Here is a 20,633-nt window from a genome sequence, read left to right as displayed (position 1 = left end):
GGTGATGAGCAATCACTTGGCTACATATACAGACTTTCCTTCAAGTTGCCGTGTACTCTGTGTGGGAAATAAGTAACTCAATAAATAAGCAAAACATTTTAAATAACCTTATGAGGCAGAAGCTGAAAAGATTTTACCTGGGACCATTTCTGCATAATCCAATGCTGATTTTAACAGGTTCTTCGCTCAGTCATTAACAAATGAACAAGCCTCATCTCTCACTGGTTCCTTCAACCTGTCACACCTCTGTGAACAGTCCCTTTTTTAAACTTACTTCGACCAACCCTTTTAAGAGTGTGTCATATTCCCCCCCCCACCCCCCCAAGCTAGGACTCTAGCTGAGATGCACGCACTTGGGAGGAAAGGCACTCAGGTACTCATCATCCTGCCCAGGCAGCCAGACCAGGCAAGTCAGTCTAGGGGGACTGCCTCACAACCAGTAATGAGAATTATTCTGTTTCTTCCACCACAAAGGCCTGGGGCACCAAGCACGCAGCACGACAGTCCCTACCTTGACTCTTTCTCAGCTCTGGAGTGAAATCCTGCTCTTCCCCAGTCTCCTGGATGTATAAGGGCTCCCAACCTTCGCATTTGTGACTGGTCTCCACAGACTGCGGCTGCGTGTTGCCTGGAAACTTTGCTGTTCCTGAAGAGGACCTCTTCTCCCAAACCTGTTGCTGTTCATTTGGAGGAGGTGAGACCTAGAGACAACCACGAATGGCGGGGTTTGTGCACAGCTCACCTCAGAACTACAGGTGACCCCTGAACACGGGTCTGAACTATGCAGGTCCACTTATACACATATATAATTTTTTGATACATCCAGTACAGTAAATGTATTTTCTCTTCCTTATGGTTTTCTTAATGTTTTCCTTTCTGTAGCTTACTTTATTATAAGAACATGGTATATAACACACATAACATACAAAGTAAGTGTTGACTGACTGTTATTGGTAAAGCTTCCGGTCAACATTAGGCTATTTATTTAGAAGTTAAGCTCTGGGGAATCAAAAGTTGTATTGGGATTTTCAAATGCACGTGCGCTGAGGGGAGGGGGGTGACAACCCTAACCCCTGGGTTGTTCAGACTTTTCAACTGCAGAACGAAAGAAAGCCTCAGGAGAGCTAAGGTACAACTGCTAGGAAAAAGAAAAGAAACACATCCATCTCATTCCATTCCCACGGCTAAAGATCAATACTGGACAGAAGAAGAACAGGAGGAAACATGATCTAAGTCAGCAGAAGCTTCCACTCAGCCCCTCCCATTGGATGGATAAACCCAGTCCTGCCCAGAGTGCTCTATTCCCAGCCTCACAGCATGTAAGTTCTCCCCAGCCCACCTGTTGTCCTGGCTCGTCCAGTTCCTGCTCCAGGTCTTCTAGGAGAGTGACGGCCTCTTCGGCACTCTCCGGGCAGTGCTCCTGCACCCAAGCCTGGAGCTCCTGGGGCAGGATGGTCAGGAACTGCTCCAGCACCAGCAGCTCCAGGATCTGCTCCTTGGTGTGGATCTCGGGCCTCAGCCACTCGCAGCAGAGCACCCGGAGCTGGCTCAGGGCCTCCCGGGGGCCAGGCGTGTCATGGTAGCCAAACTGCCGGAAGCGCTGGCGGAACACCTCCAGGCTAGGAAGGCTCTGCCCTTCCTCTTCATCCTCATCTTTAACCACCACAGGTCCCCTCTCCCGTGGAGGCCGAGGGCCCCGAACTGCAGCCATGCCCAAAACCTTGGTCATCACACAGATTCCAGAAACAGTCTCACTAGAGATGGGACTCTGTGGAGCAGGAAATATCGGTTCCTCTGGGTTTCTGGTTCTTTAGGGCTCCGCGTTAAACCTGAGAAAATACGGTTACCATAAATTACAAAAAGAAAAAAAGGATGCTTTTTAGGTCTTGACAGCCACACCTTTAGCACAAGAAATTGTGGAAATTACAGCTACCATAAAACTATCATACAAAAATTACTGTTCAAAATCATTCGGGAGTCAGTTCAGGATATCCTAATCTTGCATTGTCTCCACTCAAAAAAAAGGGCACAATGGCATACTTTTAAAATTAAATTTAAATTAACTTTGCTCCAAAAACTGTTTCAGAATCTTACAACTCCAAGATTTCAACAGGATATCTACAGGCCAAATGCAGCCTTCCAAATCTAAGACTTTGAGCTTCAATATTAAAAATTTGCTAGCCAAGGATGCATGACTGGCTCAGTCAGTAGAACATGCGACTCTTGATCTTAGGGTCGTGAGTTCAAGCCCCACATCAAACTCCCTACTTCACTAAATAAATAAACAAACAAATAAATAAATAAATAAATTGCTAGTCAAACAATGGAGCTAGTCAGCATAACCAGGAATCATGTTAGAGGGTTGGAATTAACTAGAGTATTTTAAAATAATAATAATTTAGAGTATAATTAATGATGTAATTTAAAAAATCTGTTTTTCAAAGATCCCATTTATTTATTTGAGAGACTGCAAGGATGTGGGGGGTTGGGGGGAGACAAGCAGACTCTGCACTGAGCTCAGAGCCCCACGATCCCATGACCCTGAGATCAAACACTGAGCCGAAACCAAGAGTCGGACGCTTAACTGACTGAGCCACCCAGGTGCCCCAATGATATAATTCTGAGCTTCACTTGACCCACTTTTAAGTAGGGCATATGCAAGTTTTTAAATGTCCTTTACCTTTAGGTTTCACAGAAAGACAAGTGGAATGACAGAGATTAAACTAACAGTAACCTATATTCTTACAGAGGTATTTATTTCGATGAGATATATATTGCTGAGAAGGAACTGAGGGGAAAAAAATTAAACCAGAGATGATACAAATGCAAAGTGCTTAAAAGTATTTTTCTTTTAAATATCAAATATTATAAACATATCGGTCAGTTCATACATTAGAACACCCAAAACATCTGTAATAAATATAATTACTTCTATTTTCCTCATTTGCCAAAAGTGAAGTCCATCTAGTCAACATTTACTTGAACGCCATGGGCTTGGAGCTGGGAGTGCAGTGATGAGCAAGCCAGATGCACTCCCACCCCCACGGAGCTTTCAAGTTTGTGGGAGAGATGGAAAATAAATGAGTAGAGACATCTGAATCAGACTACAATTATCAGCATTCATTAAACATATTCTGAAAGACACCTTCATAAATCAGCCTTCCATGCTTGTGACTGGCTTTCCTGAGCATGTTTCCAACTGTTAAGCAGCACTTGTCATGTGTCACATAGATGTCCCACTCTGGGTGTGGATAATTGAGAGCAGGAAAACTCCAGCAAAGTCTCAACAAAGAGCCAAACAGATAAAAACCTACGTGGGTTTTTGTTATGTGAAACTATGCTGATAACAAGGGTAGAGACCATAAAAATGAGGCACAAATGACTTACAGAAGATGAGGAAATAGGAGTCACAAATAATCTAAATCTAAGGCATTTAAAAACTTGAGTATGAAAAAAATAAAAATGAAAATAAAAACTCGAGTATACTCCTGGCTCACACGCACATCGTTTTCCATGGATCTGGCTTGTATAACCTGAATATCAAGTCTCACATATGGCCCCATAATCACAGCAAAGGAAAAAGGATAAAACACGAACAGTGATCTTGCTGGGTTGTAGATGACTTCAGTTTTTTAAATTCTTTTTTTCATTTCCCAAATTTTCTTTTTTCTTTTTTAAAGATTTTACTTATTTATTTGACGGAGAGAGACACAGCGAGAACAGGAACACAAGCAGGGGGAGTGGGAGAGGGAGAAGCAGGCTTCCCGCTGAGCAGGGAGCCCAATGTGGGGCCTGATCCCAGGACCCCGGGATCATGACCTGAGCCGAAGGCAGACGCTTAACGACTGAGCCACCCACGCGCCCCTGTACCCCCATTCAGAAGCATCCTATGAGATGTCAACAGGTGTCCTGACAGGGTGGACCAGAATCAGCACCACCCACTCCCTCATGCTGCCCTGCACACCCAATATACTGCTGGAGCGCCCAAGTTCAGGATAACTTGAAACTGAGCTGGGACAGAAGCACACCATCTCGTTTCCTAAAATAAAGGCATTAGCACTCAAGGCTAAAATAACCTTAAAATAACAGATGTAGTAGTGCCGGGAGCATTCATATGAAATGCTTTGAAGTAGGTCTCCGCAGTGCTGAAATACTTGTTTGTAACTGGTTACAAAATTTCACACTCCACCCAGAGAAGGGCATCCCTACAACAGGAAAGACACTGGAATCTGTTTGGGCTGCTCAGCTTCTGGGATCAAGCCTGGGAGACTCAGCAAGACATGAGGAGTTATGTAACACAGGTGGCATTAAACAGAGAGTGACCTATCATTCATGCGGATCTGCTCCCAGAGGGGCATATCCAAACCCACAGATCACATAACTGCCTTGGCAAAACACGTACACGGTGACAATCAAAAGCTGGGTCTCGTGGCCGCCTCCCCTGGTAGAGTGTGTGACTCTTGATCTCGGGGTTACTAAGTTTGAGCCCCATGCTGGATGTAGAGATTACTCTAAAACAAACAAAAAAATCTTAAGTAAAAGCTTCCCTTAGACGCTGCCCACATTCAAATTCATGTCTTTGCCAAGACCACAAATGAGTGGAGGGCCTGGCACTTGGACCCCTTTGTTCTTGCTGCATTCATTCTCCTTGGAGATTTCATCTGGTCACACGGCTTGAATCACCATCTATATACTCCCAACTGCCAATTTACCTCCAGCCTGGACCTCTCTTCTGAACTCTAGACTCATACAACCAACTACTACTTGACGTCGCCACCAGCATGACCGATGGCACCTCAAGTTCAAGATGTCCAAAACTGCAGTCCCCATTATCTCCCCCCCCCCCACCGCCCCCGGCTATTCATCTCAGTTAATGGCAACTCCATCATTCTGTTTTCTTGGACCAAAAAACCTGGTTATCTCAGACTCCCCCTTCACATTCTACATATAATTCATAAGCAAATCCTGTGAGCTCTACATCCAAAAGACCCACTGTTCAACCATTTCTCACTACCTCCAACACTGCCATCCCAGCCCATCACCTCTTGACCAGTGTACTGCAAGAGCCTAAGTGCTTCCTCTTTTGGCCCTTGGTCTATTGCCAACAAGCAGCCAGAGTGATCCCGTTAAAATACAAAAGAAGTGATCCCTCTCCCTCTGCGCCTCCCCCTGTGTGTGTGCTCTCTCTAAAATAAATAACTAAATCTTTAAAAAATAAAATCTCTAAAAAATAATAAAATAAAATAGAATAAAACATTTAAATTGAAAAATATGGGGGAGTGGGGGGAAAGCAGCTTTGACAAATGCTATTCTATTCTGGAGTGGTAGTAAAGAGAAATATGTTAGCTGTTAACTTCAAAACTTAGTTGAAGCAGACCATTTTTAGAGTTCATTAGGTATTTTTAAAAAGTTATGAAGCGTTTTTCTTTTACGATTATTTTTTAATTTTAATTTTTTTTTAAGATTTTATTTGTTTGTCAGAGAGAGAGAGCACAAGCAGGGGCAGAGGCAGAGGGAGAAGCAGATCCCAATGAGCAGGGAGCCCGATGTGGGACTTGATCCCAGGACCCTGGGATCATGACCTGAGCTAAAGGCAGACGCTTAACCGACTGAGCCACCCAGGCGTCCCACAATTATTTTTTAAAAAAGGTGCCTGCTTTGTCTCTAGGACAATATAATTAATTTCTGACTCTCATCCAACAATTATCAGAATATTGATCTGATGAAATAAAGTTTCTATTGGGGCAAGATGGAATTTTGAGAATTTTAATGTTAATTAAAAGGGAGACATATGGGGACGTGTGGGTGGCTCAGCTGATTAAGCTTCAGCCTTCGGCTCAGGTCATGATCCTGGGGTCCTGGGATCGAGTCCCGCACTGGGCTCCTTGCTCAGCGGGGAAGCCTACTTCTCCCTCTCTGCCATTCCCCCTGCTTGTGCTCTCTCTGACAAATAAATAAATAAAACCTTCAAAAAAAAGGGGGAGACATATGTTCCCAAAGATTGAAAAACACTGTTTCTGTAAGAGAATTCTAAGTATCAAAAGTCTTCTTGGCAGGAATCTTCAGTTGAATGTTTTTAAGTTCTATGAATTTTGGTGTGGTGTTCCCCACTTAGCTATTTCTGAGTAAGAGCTGACAAGATTGAGGGATGATTGAGGGATGACAGACCTCATCAGTAATCTGGGGATGTTTTGGCTGTAAAAGACTGATTATTCAGTATTTTGTTGAAACAAAAGATACCATCACTGGTCCATTCCAATGAGACATGATGTGACTAATTTCACACCACCTATAAAGACGCCACTGTTGCTCAGAACATTCTGGAGGGGGGGGCGGGAAGGGAGTTCCCTTTCTAACCTGCCTTCAGAGGCTTTTGTCTGCTACACAGTATTTCAACCATCCTCTAAGGTATTAAAAAAATTTTTTTGACCTTGAAACTGATTATGGAACCAGCATCATTTCAGATGCTATTTCTTTGTTTCAAAAATTACTTAATATTCTAGATTTGTCATATGTGAAATGTAAGAAATGAAACAAGCGAACAAAGAAAGAAACAAACCAAAACATACTCTTAGCTACAGAGAATAAACTGGTGGTGACCTGGGGGTGGGGTGGGGTGGGGGGGAGATGGGTGAAACAGGTGATGGGGATGAAGGAGGGCACTTGTCTTGATGAGCGCTGAGTAATGTATTAAATTGTTGGATCGCTATATTGCACACCTGAGACCAATATAACAATACCTTTTTGAAGGTTTTATTTGATACTCTAAATACCAAAAAAAAAAAAAAAAGTTTCTAACAGATCTACTGCAAACATACACAATGCTTACTTTTACTTTTATCAAACAATTGTAACTAGCTGACAACATTATGACAATCTTGTCCTCCTTTGAAATCACACAAGCCATTTTCCAGTTTGGCAACTCTAACTCCGAGGCTCAAAGGCTAGCAGCAGAGGTTTATTGATTTATTTTTTATTTAAAAAAAAAAAAATAGGGGGCACCTGGCTGGCTTAGTCAGAAGAGCATGTGACTCTTGATCTCGGGGTTGTGAGTTTGAGCCCCACATTCAGCATAGAGCTTATTTAAAAAAAATTTCAACAGGAGAAAATCAAATTTAGCTTGGTATGTACAGGGAGCCAAACAGACATGAAATTCCAAAGGCAGTCTGGCAACATGGAGGCTTATATAACAGCCTGAGCTAAGGAGAGGGGTCTGAGGATACTAAGATGAGGAAGATCATTAGCAGGAAGGTGAGAGGAGATATTTGCAAAACAGAAGGTGCCCTATTATGCAGGTTTTTTAGGTAAAGAAGAATCTCCTTGATAGCTCTCTTTCTGGTATAGGCAGGCACTTGAGGGGAAAGGTGAAGAGCCTTTCCTGAATCTGCTGGGTTTCAACTGCTTTTAACTCAAAATACTATTCATGTAAACTGCCCCATCTTGGGGCAGCCTGCCCTTGGCTCCTGAAGTTCCCTCCTCTGAAAAATCGAAGTTTCACACATTGTAAGTCTAGTACCAGCAGAGGTTTAGCATACAAATCTGCACATAACACCCAGCTGTTGACAACCATTTTATTAATTTCTCTGGCACACAAAAGTCACAGCCTGGTCTCTGCCTCCTCATACTGTCTCATCACTCCCCTCCTCATTCCCTATGACCCATTAATGCTCAATTTTCAGGGCAGATTTCTATTTGTCGTTCAAATCTCAGCTTAATAATAAATACACAAAAAGACACTTAACCTTAGTTATAATAAAAGACATGAGAATTAAAGCTACAATGAAACGCTTCCATCTATCAGACTGGCAAAGATTTCTTTAAAAATCCAATAATGCTCTGTATTGATTCCCGCCCCCCACCCCGAGAAAGCCAGTTATTTCACATTTGGTCATGTTGAGTTTGCCTAAAGGTTCACTCAGGGATGCCCTCCAGGTCTTGGCTTCTGAATTTTTCTTTCTTCTTCTTTTTTTTTAAATTTATGATTGATTGATTGTAAGCTCTATGCCCAACGTGGGGCTTGAACTTAATGACCTTGAGATCAAGAGTCACATGTTCTACTGACTGAGCCAGCCAGGCGCCCAGGCTTCTGAAGCTTTCTTAACAAAGTATTTATAAAATCAAAAGCATGTGGATAGAAAACAAGAGGCTTGGGGCGCCTGGGTGGCTCAGCCTGTTGAGCGTCTGCCTTCGGCTCCGGTCGTGGTCCTGGGGTTGTGGGTTCGAGCCCTGCGTCGGGCTCCCTGCTCAGTGGGGAGTCTGCCTCTCCCTCTCCCTGCAGCTCCCCGTTTGTACTCTCTCTCTGTCAAATAAATAAATAAAATCTTAAAAAAAAAAAATTTAAAAAAAAGAAAACAAGAGGCTTCATTACTAAGTCACATTGTCTTCAACCACAGTGAACTACTTTCTTTAGGCTACCTAGAATGTTTAGCACAAGCGGCTCATACGTTCACAGTCTACTATAACCAGAAGAGAATCGTTCCTATTTCCAGGGTTTTTTTTTTTTTTCTTTCTTTTCCTCTTTTTTTTTTTTTTTTTTAAGATTTTATTTATTTATTTGACAGAGATACAGCGAGAGAAAGAGCACAAGCAGGGGGAGTGGGAGAGGGAGAAGCAGACTCCCCGCTGAGCAGGGAGCCCGATGCGGGGCTCAATCCCAGGACCCTGGGATCATGACCTGAGCCGAAGGCAGACGCTTAACCATCTGAGCCACTCAGGCGCTCCTCTTTTCCCCTCTTTTATGACAATTTCCCCAAATGTATACTTTTATAAAAGTGCCCCAAATCCATTACGGAACAAGATGAGGCATAAATAAACCAAATTATCACAGATTCTAACAACTGATTGGTACTTACCAACTAATGCTAGAACGTCTTTAACACACTCATTGTGTACCCGAAAACGCGTAGGCAGGCAAATTTGGTAACTGAGGCACAGAATTCCACTGTACAGTATTTACTTTCTGCATAGCAGCCTTCCAATCCCTGAGAACAACTGCTTTTCGCCTCTCATCTCTCTTCTTCACAGTTCCTTCAACTGTTCCTTATAATAACATAGGTTTCCAAGGTCCTCACCCACCAGATCACCTTTCCCTCCACAACCTATTTATAAATGGTAAAATAAAAATGCGTTTCCAAACTCGAGCAGATGCCCGTTGTGTGTGTGCTTTCTATCTGAACAAAGCTCAACGGTACTATTCCCTTTCTTGGATCCCCCGCGACCCGGGACTTCTAATGAGGCTCGGTTCCCACAGCAGGTCTCCGAGCCCCTCAGGCGTGTTCTCATCAATTAGCCCTGAGTTGGGACTTCCTGTCGAGAGCCAGGGGAAAGAAGGGAAGGCAACCCGGGTCCGACTGACGGCTCGGCTCAGGAAGAGCACAGAAAAACTGCTCTGGAACGAGAATGAGGCAGTTTCATTTGTGAAACCCCCGGGGCGGGGCGGAAAAGGCTTTCCCGTGAGCAAGAGCCTCCGCTACCTGGGGCTGGGTAGAAGCGCGGGCTCCTCCCTGAAGACCTCCCAGGGCGGGTCAGCCAGGGTTCTCCAGAGGCCACAGCTGCTCAACCTACTCCTCCCTCCCCGAACCCTTCCGGCCAAGGCTCGCTCTCTCGCCCGCCACGCGAACCAGGAACCGAGAGACTCACCGCATTTGAATCCGCTCGAAGCGCCCGTACACCTCGACGCACCCCGCGGCCGGCGCAGCCGGAAGTGCGTAAGGGCCCCGCCCCCGCTGGAGTCTAACTGGGCCGTAGCGGCCCCTCTAGGAACTGGGAAAGTCGTCTCTGCGTCTCGGTGTCTCGGGTTCGTGGGGGTCGAGGCGCTTTGGGGACAGGCGGAGTCGCTCCACTACGGGAACACGGACCTAGTTCCACCCACCTCCCTTTTTTTTAACCAAGGAAGTGCCAACCGGGTGAAGGCTTTGGCCGTTCTCCCACCCCATCCCCGACGTCCCGGTCCAGGGAGAGGGTCCCCTCGTGGACTTCAGAGCCCTGTTCACCCGTGACCTGGGCCCGTCGCTTCGTGAGAACTTGATCCACGTTTATGGACACGGAGCCCCACGTTTGGCCCAGGAAGCCAGAGATTGAGTGATCACTGTCAGACTTGAGTCACGGTGGCATCAATTTGAACAGAATTCTGGGCAGAAATCTCAGAGGCTGCCTTCTAAGGTGCTCCTGATGCTGTGGGGCTTGTTGAAGTCTCTGCCTTTTCTCCCGCTGCTTCTGCTAAGCTGCAGGTTTCAGACTAGATTCTCAGTGTTTCTTTCTGCACCACCCTCTCCCAGCCCCCACTGAGTTTGCTTTTGCCTGATCCCTCCTCAAAAGGCACACTTGCTGAAGGACAGCAGCATGCCTGCACATGAAATTCCCTGCCTAAATGCACCCTGACTTTATAGAAACATGGTATCATTTCCCCCTTTTTTGGGGGGCGGGTCATTAATTTTTTTTTTTTTTTTTAATTTTCAAAGATAAACGTAGAGAGGATGACAGTGAGCCTCCATGTAGCAACTGGCCAGTTCCAACAGTCGTCACATGGTCAGTCTTGTTTCATTCATTCATTCCCCCCATGCATGGTCAGACATCTAAGATGGGTGGGTTCTGGCTGCCACCTGTTAAGAGGCACCAAAAAGCCAATGGTGGCCCAGAAATGAGCAAATTGGAGGGTGTGAGGTCTGAACACCATACCATTGCACTGGAGAGAATCTGGAGAATTCTTCCTTACTTTAGTTAGGAAAAGAGGGGAGAATGAGGGACAAAGTAGTCAGTTTTCAAATATGTAAAGAGCTGTCATTTCCAAAAGAAATGTGTTTTATAGGACCCCAGAATTCAGAACTAAGACCAATGAATGGAAACGCTAGAAAAGTTCAATGTAAGGAATGACTTCCTAATAAAGTTGCTCAAAATAGCCACTTCCTGTATCATCTGGTGCTGTCTTGGATAGGTGGGAGAGCCCTGGGGATGGGGAGGACAGGAGTATTGCAGAGCGCATTTTTGGGCTTCATACAGCTTGCCTGCCCCATACCCCTGTTAGTTTTTCCTTGACTTCCAACCCTTTCACAACACTCCTTCACTGTTACCATTCCCTCCATATACCTCCTTAGAGCACTTACTATGGGCAAGGTACTGTTAAGCACTTGGTTTCACTTCCTTATTGCTCCATTAAAAACCTCAAAACTGAGTGACTTAATGCAATAATCATTTCTCATGTGATCTCACAAATCTGTGAATTGGCTGAGTGCTCCTGCTTCCTGTGGTGTCATCTAAGGAGCTGGGATGTGGGCCTTGGGGTTCAGTGCTCCTCCGTGTGAGCGTCTCCCCATGGCTGCTTGGGCTTCCTCATGATATGAGTCGCTTCCTTAAGAGGTCAAGGCAGAATTTGCGGATGTTCAGGGCCCAGCCTTGGATCTTTGCCTAGCCATGCAACCAGTGAGCTGTGACGTTGAGGCTTGAAGGAAATCCTTGCAACTCCAAGCTTGTTGCTCTTTCTAAAGCAAAGGAGGGGTGCCTGGGTGGCTCAGTCCGTTAAGTGTCTGACTCTTAATTTCGGCTCAGGTCATGATCTCAGGGTCGTGAGATTGAGCCCTGTGTCGGGCTCTGCACTCAGCCGGGAGTCTGCTTGTGATTCTCTCTCTCCTTTTCCCTCTGCCCTTCCCCCTGCTTGTGCACTCGCTCACGCTCTCTCTCAAATAAATTAATTTTAAAAATCTTTAAAAAAAAGCAAAGGAGCCCAGAGTTCGAAAATATTAATGCCAAAATAGACCTTAAGGATGATCTGGTTAAGCTCTTGTTTTCAGATGAAGCGACCGATGCCTGGGGAAGTCAGATCCAAGGCACACTAGTGAGCTAGTTAGTAGTGGACCTGAGATAGATCAAGATTCTCTAATTCCATCCTGTGTCCTTACTATATCTCAACAGATTTTTTTTTTTTTTTTTTTTTGAGAGAGAGAGAATGAGAGACAGAGAGCATGAGAGGGAGGAGGGTCAGAGGGAGAAGCAGACTCCCTGCCGAGCAGGGAGCCCGATGCGGGACTCGATCCAGGGACTCCAGGATCATGACCTGAGCCGAAGGCAGTCGCTTAACCAACTGAGCCACCCAGGCGCCCCTCAACAGATTTTTAAAAATAGCATTAGGAAGATCAATGTGCTATCCATCCAAATCATCCTATATTACAGCAAGTTAACTTAGGATGAGTATTTATTTTCTTCCATTAATATAACTATGACCACATGGCACAACCGTAAGAGAGCAAAGGAAAAGTCAGCTACCGTGCCTGGTGGCTCACTGTGATGAGTCACCTGCATTTCCTCTTCAGAGCAGTTTTGATTTCCAAGAACCTCATACTTTTTCCAGTGAATTCATTCAACAAACACCAAGAATGTGTCAGGCATTGTGTTAAAAGCAAAAGGAAAGGGGCACCTGGGTGGCTCAGTCGTTAAGTGTCTGCCTCCGGCTCGGGTCATGATCCCGGGGTCCTGGGATCGAGCCCTGCATCGGGCTCCCTGCTCCGAGGGAAGCCCGCTTCTCCCTCTCCCACTCCCGCTGCTTGTGTTCCCTCTCTCCCTGTGTCTCTGTCAAATAAATAAAAAAATTTTTTTTAAATTTTTTTTTTAGATTTTATTTGAGAGAGACAGAGATAGTGAGATAGAGAGCACAAGTGGGGAGGAGAGGGAGAAGCAGGCTCCCCACAGAGCAGGGAGCCCGATGCGGGACTTGATCCCAGGACCCTGGGATCATGACCTGAGCCGGAGGCAGACGCTTAACCGACTGAGCCACCCAGGCGCCCCATAAATAAAAAATCTTTTTTTTTTTAAGATTTTTATTTATTTATTTATTTCAGACAGAGAGAATGAGAGAGAGAGAGCACATGAGAGGGGGGAGGGTCAGAGGCAGAAGCAGGCTCCCTGCCGAGCAGGGAGCCCGATGCGGGACTCGATCCAGGGACTCCAGGATCATGACCTGAGCCGAAGGCAGTCGCTTAACCAACTGAGCCACCCAGGCGCCCCATAAATAAAAAATCTTAAAAAAAAAAAAAAAAGGCACAAGGAAAGGGGGAGCCTGGGTGGCTCAGTCGGTTGAGCGTCCAAATCTTGATTTCAGCTCAGGTCATGATCTCAGGGTGGTGAGGTGGAGGCGTCAGGCTCCATGCTAAGCGTGGAGAATGCTTAAGATTCTCTCTCTCCCTCTCCCCCACCCCGCTCACACTCTCTCTAAATAAATAAAAGCAAAAGGAAAAAATGAAAAATACACACAGTTCTTGGCAGATATGTAAACAAATAATTGCAGATGTGGTCAATGAGAATAGAGTGGAGACCGGTAAACAGTGCCTGAATGTGTCATCTTGGGTGACCACAGTCTAACCTCTTGTAACATGCAAACATTCCTTCTGACAGCCCTCTGCTTCTAACCATTTACATGGCAGGGAGCTTACTAATTTAGAGAACAGTTCCCTCCTTTCAGAGAGTTCTCATTGCTGAAAGTTTTTTAAATTAAAGCAAAAATCTGGGGCACCTGGCTGGCTCAGTGGGAGGAGCATGCAACTCAATCTCAGAGTTGTAGGTTCGAGCCTCATGTTGGGTGTAGAGATTACTTAAAAATAAAAAGTAACAGAGACCCCTGGGTGGTACAGTCGGTTAAGAGTCTGACTCTTGGTTTAGCCTCAGGTCATGATTTCAGGGTTGTGAAATCCGCCCTGTGCGGCTCCGTGCTCAGCACAGAGTCTACTATAAAGTTTCTCTCTCTTCCTCTGCCCCTCCCCTTGCTCACTGGCTCTGTCTCTAAAATAAATAAATCTTAAAAAAAAAAAAAACAACAGTAATAAATTAAAGCCAAAATCTGCATTCCTATAATTTCAACTCAGTGACCCTGGTCTTGCTTAGTCCTTTTCTCTCACAAAATGCAGTCGTTCTTGTCAGCCCTTCGAAATACTTGAACACTCTCATGTCCCAGCGATCACCTACACAGTTCCATGATCTTATCTGAAGGTTGCTTCTGAATCTTGGACTGTAAGTGCTCGCTTCGGCGGCACATACACTGAATCTTGGACTGTGAAATGTTTGAACTGACCGAGGGCCCTTGGAGGGTCCACAGTTCCTAAATGACCTCCACACTCTCCCATCTCTCTTTCTCTACGCTGCTCAGTTGTCTTTTGTCTTGAAAGAGAAAAAGCGTTGACCTCTCCTTTGTGGCAGAAATCTGGAAGGGAAAAGCTACCAGTGGTTACTGTAGGCTCTGGCTTCCTCCTTCCCCTTCCAGCAGCATGGTGGTCATGTTTCTCCCTCAAATGGTGGCTTTCTAGACCTTGCTTGCTCATTCTCGCCTTGCTTATTTTTGTTGCTGTCACTATGCTTGGCCAGTAGAGGGTGATCATACCTTGATTTCTCCTAGAACAGGGCTGGACAAACTTCTCACGCAATACAACTGTGAAAACTTGCCTTTTTATTTTCCAGAAGGAGTCCGCATGTATATAGCATGTTGGGGAGCTGCAAAGACATTCATTCAGCTAAAGAAAACGAAAGCAGAGGTGCCTGGCTGGCTCAGTTGGAAGAGCATGCAATGCCTAATCTTGGGATTTTGAGGTCGAGCCCCACGTTGGGTGTAGAGATTACTTAAAAAAATAAAATATTACAGGGGCGCCTGGGTGGCTCAGTTGGTTAAGCGACTGCCTTCGGCTCAGGTCATGATCCTGGAGTCCCAGGATCGAGTCCCACATCAGGCTCCCTGCTCAGCGGGGGAGTCTGCTTCTCCCTCTGACCCTCCTCCCTCTCATGTGCTCTCTCTCTCAGTCTCTCTCTCTCAAATAAATAAATAAATAAAATCTTTTTAAAAAATAAATAAATAAAATATTACAAAGAAAGAAAGAAAATGAGAGGAAAAGAGAATACAAGCAGAGTGATGTAGTTAAGACAACCCGAAGCTTAGAGCTGGAGCCCCGTGGCTATTGAGCCTTGGGAGTTTAGATCTGTAATTTGATTATCTGGAAAATGGGCAAAACATTACCTTTTCTGACAACTTTAAGAAATCTCTATACCCAGTGTGTGGCTCAAACTCACAACCCTGAGATCAATAGTTGCATGCTCTACTGACTGAGCCAGCCAGGTGCCCCACCTTCTCTGACAACTTTAAAGCATTTGGATCACATGAAAGTGAACTAGCTCTGTAACTGACTATACCAACAGTAAGAGATTTGTAATCTTCAACATTCTTGGCTACAATATTATTTTTGATCTCCTCCCTGGTTTAATGTTACCCCCCATGCCTCCTTCCCCAGGGATAGATGTGGCTCCACCTATCACAGATCCTTTTTTCCAATTCTGCCCTTTCTGGAGAGAGCCACCTGCCTTCTCCTTATTAAGAGAGGGTAGGGGTGCCTGGGTGGCTTGGTCGGTTAAGCATCTGACTCTTGACTTCAGCTCACGTCATGATCTTAGGGTGGTGAGATTGAGCCCCACCTCGAGCCCCTAGATCCCTAGACGGGGTCATGCTCAGCAGGGAGTCTGCTTGAGATTCTCTCCCCCATTCCCTCTGCCCCTCCCCCACCTCGAGCCTGTGCACTCTCAAATAAATAAATCTTTAAAAAAAAGAGAGAGAGGGTAAAGTTTCCTGCCAAGACTTTTACAAGAGCAGGTTGCAAGTTGTTCCCCTGGTTTCTGGAAGAACCCAGAAAAATTCGCATACTCTCAGAACAGAAGGGAATCACAAAGGGCATCTGGCCCAGCCCTCCCCCATGCAAAATCCCTTCCTGCGCAGGCCCCCCGAGGTCCCCCAGCCGTACCTGAATGAACTGATGCAGCTCTGGCTGGCTCCTCAACAAGCTTCTTTCTTCTGCCCGTGGCTTCCACAAAGCCTACTCCTGGTTGTGCAGCTGGTGCCCAGCACCACCCCAAGGGCCACCATTCACCTTCTTATCAGGGAGTGATCAATGATCTGTATGGTTATCACAACTTGCCAACAGAAGGCAGCCGAGTGTGTGTCTCGAGGAAGGGGTGCCTTTTTCTAATTTGTCTGAGTCCTGGTAGTAGCGAGGCAGAACTGCTTCGCTTATCTGCCTTACTTGTTGCTGTATCGCTTTCTTTTTCTTATTCCTAGTACGTGGCCTGACAATAATGTTTGCTGAAAAGGATTTTTGTTTCTATGTCTTGGGACTCATGCAGAACAAACTGAATCCCTCTCGCAACCCTCTTTAGATATTTGAGGGCAAAGACCAAGTTCCCAGTGAGTTTTCTCATCAAGGAAAACCCTTTACTGGACATATGAGGTGGTTTTGCTTTTGTTATCCTGCACTTGGACCGCTTCTCTTTTAAAACGTGGAATCCGGAACCAAATGTAGGGCAAATGATAAAGATAATCCAGGTAGGGTAGAGTGAGACTACCACCTCCTAGGCTCAAGAATCCGGTGTGGAGGCCATGCTTTAGACTTGGCAGCAGTGGTGACCACTTGCAGAGGCACACGGGTAGTTTGGGACAAGCAAGGCCCCTTAAGCCTGTATAGTAATTTCCATTATTCCAGAGGTAATCTGGCTCCTTGGAGGATTTGGGATTGCAAAGGGATGCGCATCAGCTGAGGAAAGGGGATCAGCAGCTCCACTAGATGCCTGTGGACGGTTAACCATTGCACTTAGGCTGCTCCATAAATGTAGTTGTGGGATCGCGTGACTCACAAAGGGAGAATTGAGCTCATAAAGGAGAACAAGGGACAATGAAGTAGTGGAGAGAACCTGGTTGCTTGAGTCACACACTTGGTTTGAAAATCCAGCTCTAGGGGCGCCCGGCTGACTCAGTCAGTGGAGCATGCGACTCCTGATCTCGGGGTTGTGAATTCAAGCCCCGCGCTGGGTGTAGAGATTACTTAAAAATGAGTAAGTAAACTTAAAACAAACACTAAAATCCAGCTCTGCCATTTATTTGGTGAGCCGCTTCACTTCCTGGGCCTGTTTCTGCACTTGTAAAACCAGGCAACCGTCTTTGCAAAGCTGATGTGTGGATTAGAGAAAACTCATGGTTATTATTCCTGAGTGAAGGAGAGAGAGGGGCTGAAGGTCAGCCTAATACAAGCCACTGACAAGAGTTTCAAGGAAATGGCCAAACATTCTAGAAAAGGGAGAACGAAGACAAGAGAAAATGCTGTTAAGAACACCAGTGATCTTTTTGCGGTGCGATTTAAGTGCTTGGGGAAGAGCTGAATTCCAGGAGCTTTAAGAGGGGGATCGGCGGCAGAGATGAGAAGTGGTCACGGTCCACTTGGTAGAGGAATTTGGCAGCCAAAAGGAGAGGACGAAGTCAGACAAAAGATTGTCTTGCTCCTTAAAGCTACAGGCAGGTGCTTATTTAAACGCAGAACAGGTGCTGCGGGGTGAGGAGGAGCATGGAGGCACCAGAGAGCAAGGCCAGGGGCTCCAGGGAGCAGGAAGGACCAGACAGTGAAGCGCGCGTCCCAGTGGCCTCAGGCCCCTCGGAAGGAACGCTGAGGTGCCAGCATCTGCTGAGAGTGACGTGAAGCCGTGACCAGCATAGGGGTTTGGAGAGCAGGAAACACCTGCACTGGGAACCTAAAAGCAGGCAGTGAACAGGATTATCCAGGAGGGTTAAGGGTAGAAGATAGGTGGGCACGTCTGCATGTTTCCCTCGGGCTGCTGTGACAAAGGCTCAGGAATGGAGGCAGGGCAGGCAGCCACCAGGTTTGACGGGGACTGCACAGAGTGAAAAGTTGAGGCGGGAAGCTCCTGGAAGGAACCCTGACCCTTGACTCTTGTGTGCCCTTCGGGCTGCTGTAAGGTTCTAGTCCTCTCTGTGCCCAAGGCTGATTTTAGCAGCTCAGGGCTGGAATCTGCCACAGGGCCCATCCTCCACAGCAGTGACCAGGTTCAAGAATGTACTGGATTCCTCCCCATTTCTGCTTACCCTGTCCCTCACTTTGGTTCTCTGGAATCACTTCCTAAAGTAATCACCGGCACACAAGCCCTCACCTTAGGTTCTGCTCTCTGGGCGGCCCAGGCCAGGCCAGTGGCCCAGGAAAGGTGAACTTCCCTTGAGCTGGGATTTCATTGTGAAGATCAATGCAGAAAAATACATTACCCCCCGACATGTGCCACCTTTTACTTACTTCTTTAAAAAAAATTGCTTATTCCACTGTTGCCCTGGAAAGCAAGCAGGGCAGGAGTCAGTATTCCGTAAGGACCCTGAAACCAAAGCAGATAGAACACTTTGTGCCTTGATTCTGGTCTCTAAAAAGGGTGAATAAATGAATTATTTAAATGAGACAAAAAAAAAATCGAATGGAGTGTGTTTCACTATTATTATGCAATAGCAAAACCAGGTTATCGGGTGAGAGGTCACAGTGTGAAGGTCTGAACTACCAGATCACATGCTGACCATTAGGATGTTTAGTTTTTTCTGAGTTTTATAAATCGGTCAAAGGTTGTACTTTAATGGTTCCACCTTTTGAGAAAATCGTGTTTGGAGGAATCACTGAAAGCTACTTTACTCCATGATTTTTTATCTGGTTCTCCTCCTTCCGAGAAGCTACCTAGAACTCGAAGCTCCCGTGAAGGAGGGCCTGCGGGTCACGGTTCCAGTTTTTACCTTTAGAATTATGCTTTTTTGCCTCATCTGAAATGTGTGCATTTATGCAACCAAGAGTGAGAAAAAACAAATGCCAACCTTGCGACCTAGAGGTGATAATTTATTGTTTTACCATGACCCAGAAGAGAAACGACATAAAGAGATATTTATTACAATTCCCCATAATTTCCTTCCCCATCTGCTCTAACATTTGTCAGATACCACCGGCCTCCCAAAATGGACCACTGACTATAAATGCATTCAGTGGTACTTTGCTGCCATTTCTCATGATGGAAACTTTAGTCCTCCATCAAGTTTTCAAACTATTTTCAATAGAGGAGTTCCCTAGCTTTTTAAAAAACAAACCACTTTTCCTCTAAGATTCCATTATTTATTCAAAGTCGTCTTCCTAGAAAGGTTAATGAGGATTCTAAATGAACAAATTCAGTTTAAAAATCACTTACTGAACATCTACCAAGCATCTGGACTCTTCTAAGACTAGTGAAATGAAAGGCCAGGTTTCAACAGCAATAACTTAATTCTGCGGGTATACAAAGACAAGTTTCTTCTTTTGGTCTAATTTATTCTAAACTAAGAAACTAGGGACTGACAAAAACAGGAAAGGTTTGTCTTATCCAGTCTACAGAAAAACAAGACAATGCCTGAGTTAGCTCTCTATATAGATTTAGGCTTATGATGTTGACCTGGTTGTAATAATCTATATTTAACTACAAGTTAATAAAAATACGTATGTTCTTTTTAAAATAATCGCTGATTTTGCTTACAACGCCCCCCCTTAACCTTAAACTCACATTATTTTTAGACCAAGATTTTCCGGCACAATCACCGTCTGTTGCCCTCCCCCCTCCCCCCCCCCCATCTATTTGTTCTCACGGAAGAAGTTCGGCTACTAGCAGAAGCAGCTCTAAGCCTAACATGCTTTGTCCTTGCTAGGGCAGAAAGAAACCTTACCTAAACTGTTTAGAGGTTGAGGTGAGGGGGAAGGCAAGCGAGCACTGTCCAACGCACCTGAGTTGGGGCGACTGCAGCTGCCTAGTCCCTTCCCTGGACCCAAGGAACTTAAAACCCAAATCTGAAACTGGAATGAAATCCGAGTTTTAACACCACCTTTCACTCACAGGTCTCATTTTTTCTTCTTAGTATCTTAAAACACTTAGCCTCACTGCTTAATGAGTGCTTGTGGAAGGGAGAAAGTTTGACTTTAAGACCAATTAGCTTTGCTGACTACTGTGTAACTCTTAACTGAGCCATGATTCTTTAAGTAAATGGAGGGCAGAAATCTTAAAGACTTTTTTTTTTCTTACTGTTAAAATAACATTGCTTAGAAGTCAACCTAATGCCTCTCCTCACCTTCCACTGTTTTAGGATAAAGAGAAAAACATGAGGTTTGTGGTATCCACTGTTAAACAGACCGGACAATATGAAAACTATGTTCTCATGTTAGGACACTCTGTCAAATGAGATGTCCAAAGTGTTTCTCCAACTTTTGTGTGACCTGCAGAATTGGAGATGGCTTAGCCTCCCTATAACTTCAAGTTTGCTTTACAAAGCTTTGAAAAGTAAAACAGGTAAGTTCATCTTCAGATAGAATAAAAAATTATTTTGAGTAGCAAAATAAGTAACTGCTTTTAAATGTACAGTAGTGTGTCCATTCTAAAAACAAAACCTAAACCTATGTTAGGAAAACTTTTCAAATAATGCTTCTTATTGAATTCTCCAGTAGTAGTTGAAATAAAAATCTACTCTAACTTCTACGAAAAGATCTATTTATACCATTTAATTTTCTCTTCTCTGATTCTACGTTTCACTTTGCAACCTGCAGACCTTCATGGTTTCCCAAATGGGGAACCCAGCCCCCTCATAAATATTTCTGAGAAGTTGCTCAGAGTGGGACACACAAAAAATATGGCTCCTCTGGCAAGTATTGCTGTCACCGTCTGACTATGTTTTAATACTGTTACTCCAATTCGTGTAACCAAATCTTCCATGAGGATGGTAGGATGAACCTGGTTAGCTAGCTTCTGATGAGGACTTCAGGGTGACCAGACCCTGGAATGAAAGG

The 20,633-nt window shown here is 45.1% G+C and overlaps 1 protein-coding gene across 1 annotated transcript in view; it reads right to left on the bottom strand.

The window, feature by feature from the left end:
• The window catches only part of ZKSCAN1 (zinc finger with KRAB and SCAN domains 1), a 98,613-nt gene that overhangs the window by 19,382 nt on the left and 58,598 nt on the right, over positions 1-20,633 (bottom strand). The window contains exons 12-13 of the mRNA XM_034988175.1: positions 1,340-1,808; positions 512-701 (exon numbers count right to left, since the gene is read on the bottom strand). Coding sequence (XP_034844066.1) covers positions 512-701; positions 1,340-1,808 — 659 coding nt within the window. The remainder of the gene's footprint in view (positions 1-511; positions 702-1,339; positions 1,809-20,633) is intronic.

Source organism: Mirounga leonina, unplaced genomic scaffold, assembly GCF_011800145.1.
Source record: "Mirounga leonina isolate KUSES-001 unplaced genomic scaffold, KU_Mleo_1.0 Mir_454, whole genome shotgun sequence".
Classification (NCBI taxonomy): domain Eukaryota; kingdom Metazoa; phylum Chordata; class Mammalia; order Carnivora; family Phocidae; genus Mirounga; species Mirounga leonina.
The sequence above is the reverse complement of the archived record's forward strand: the minus strand, read 5'-3'. Positions and strand labels throughout refer to the sequence as shown.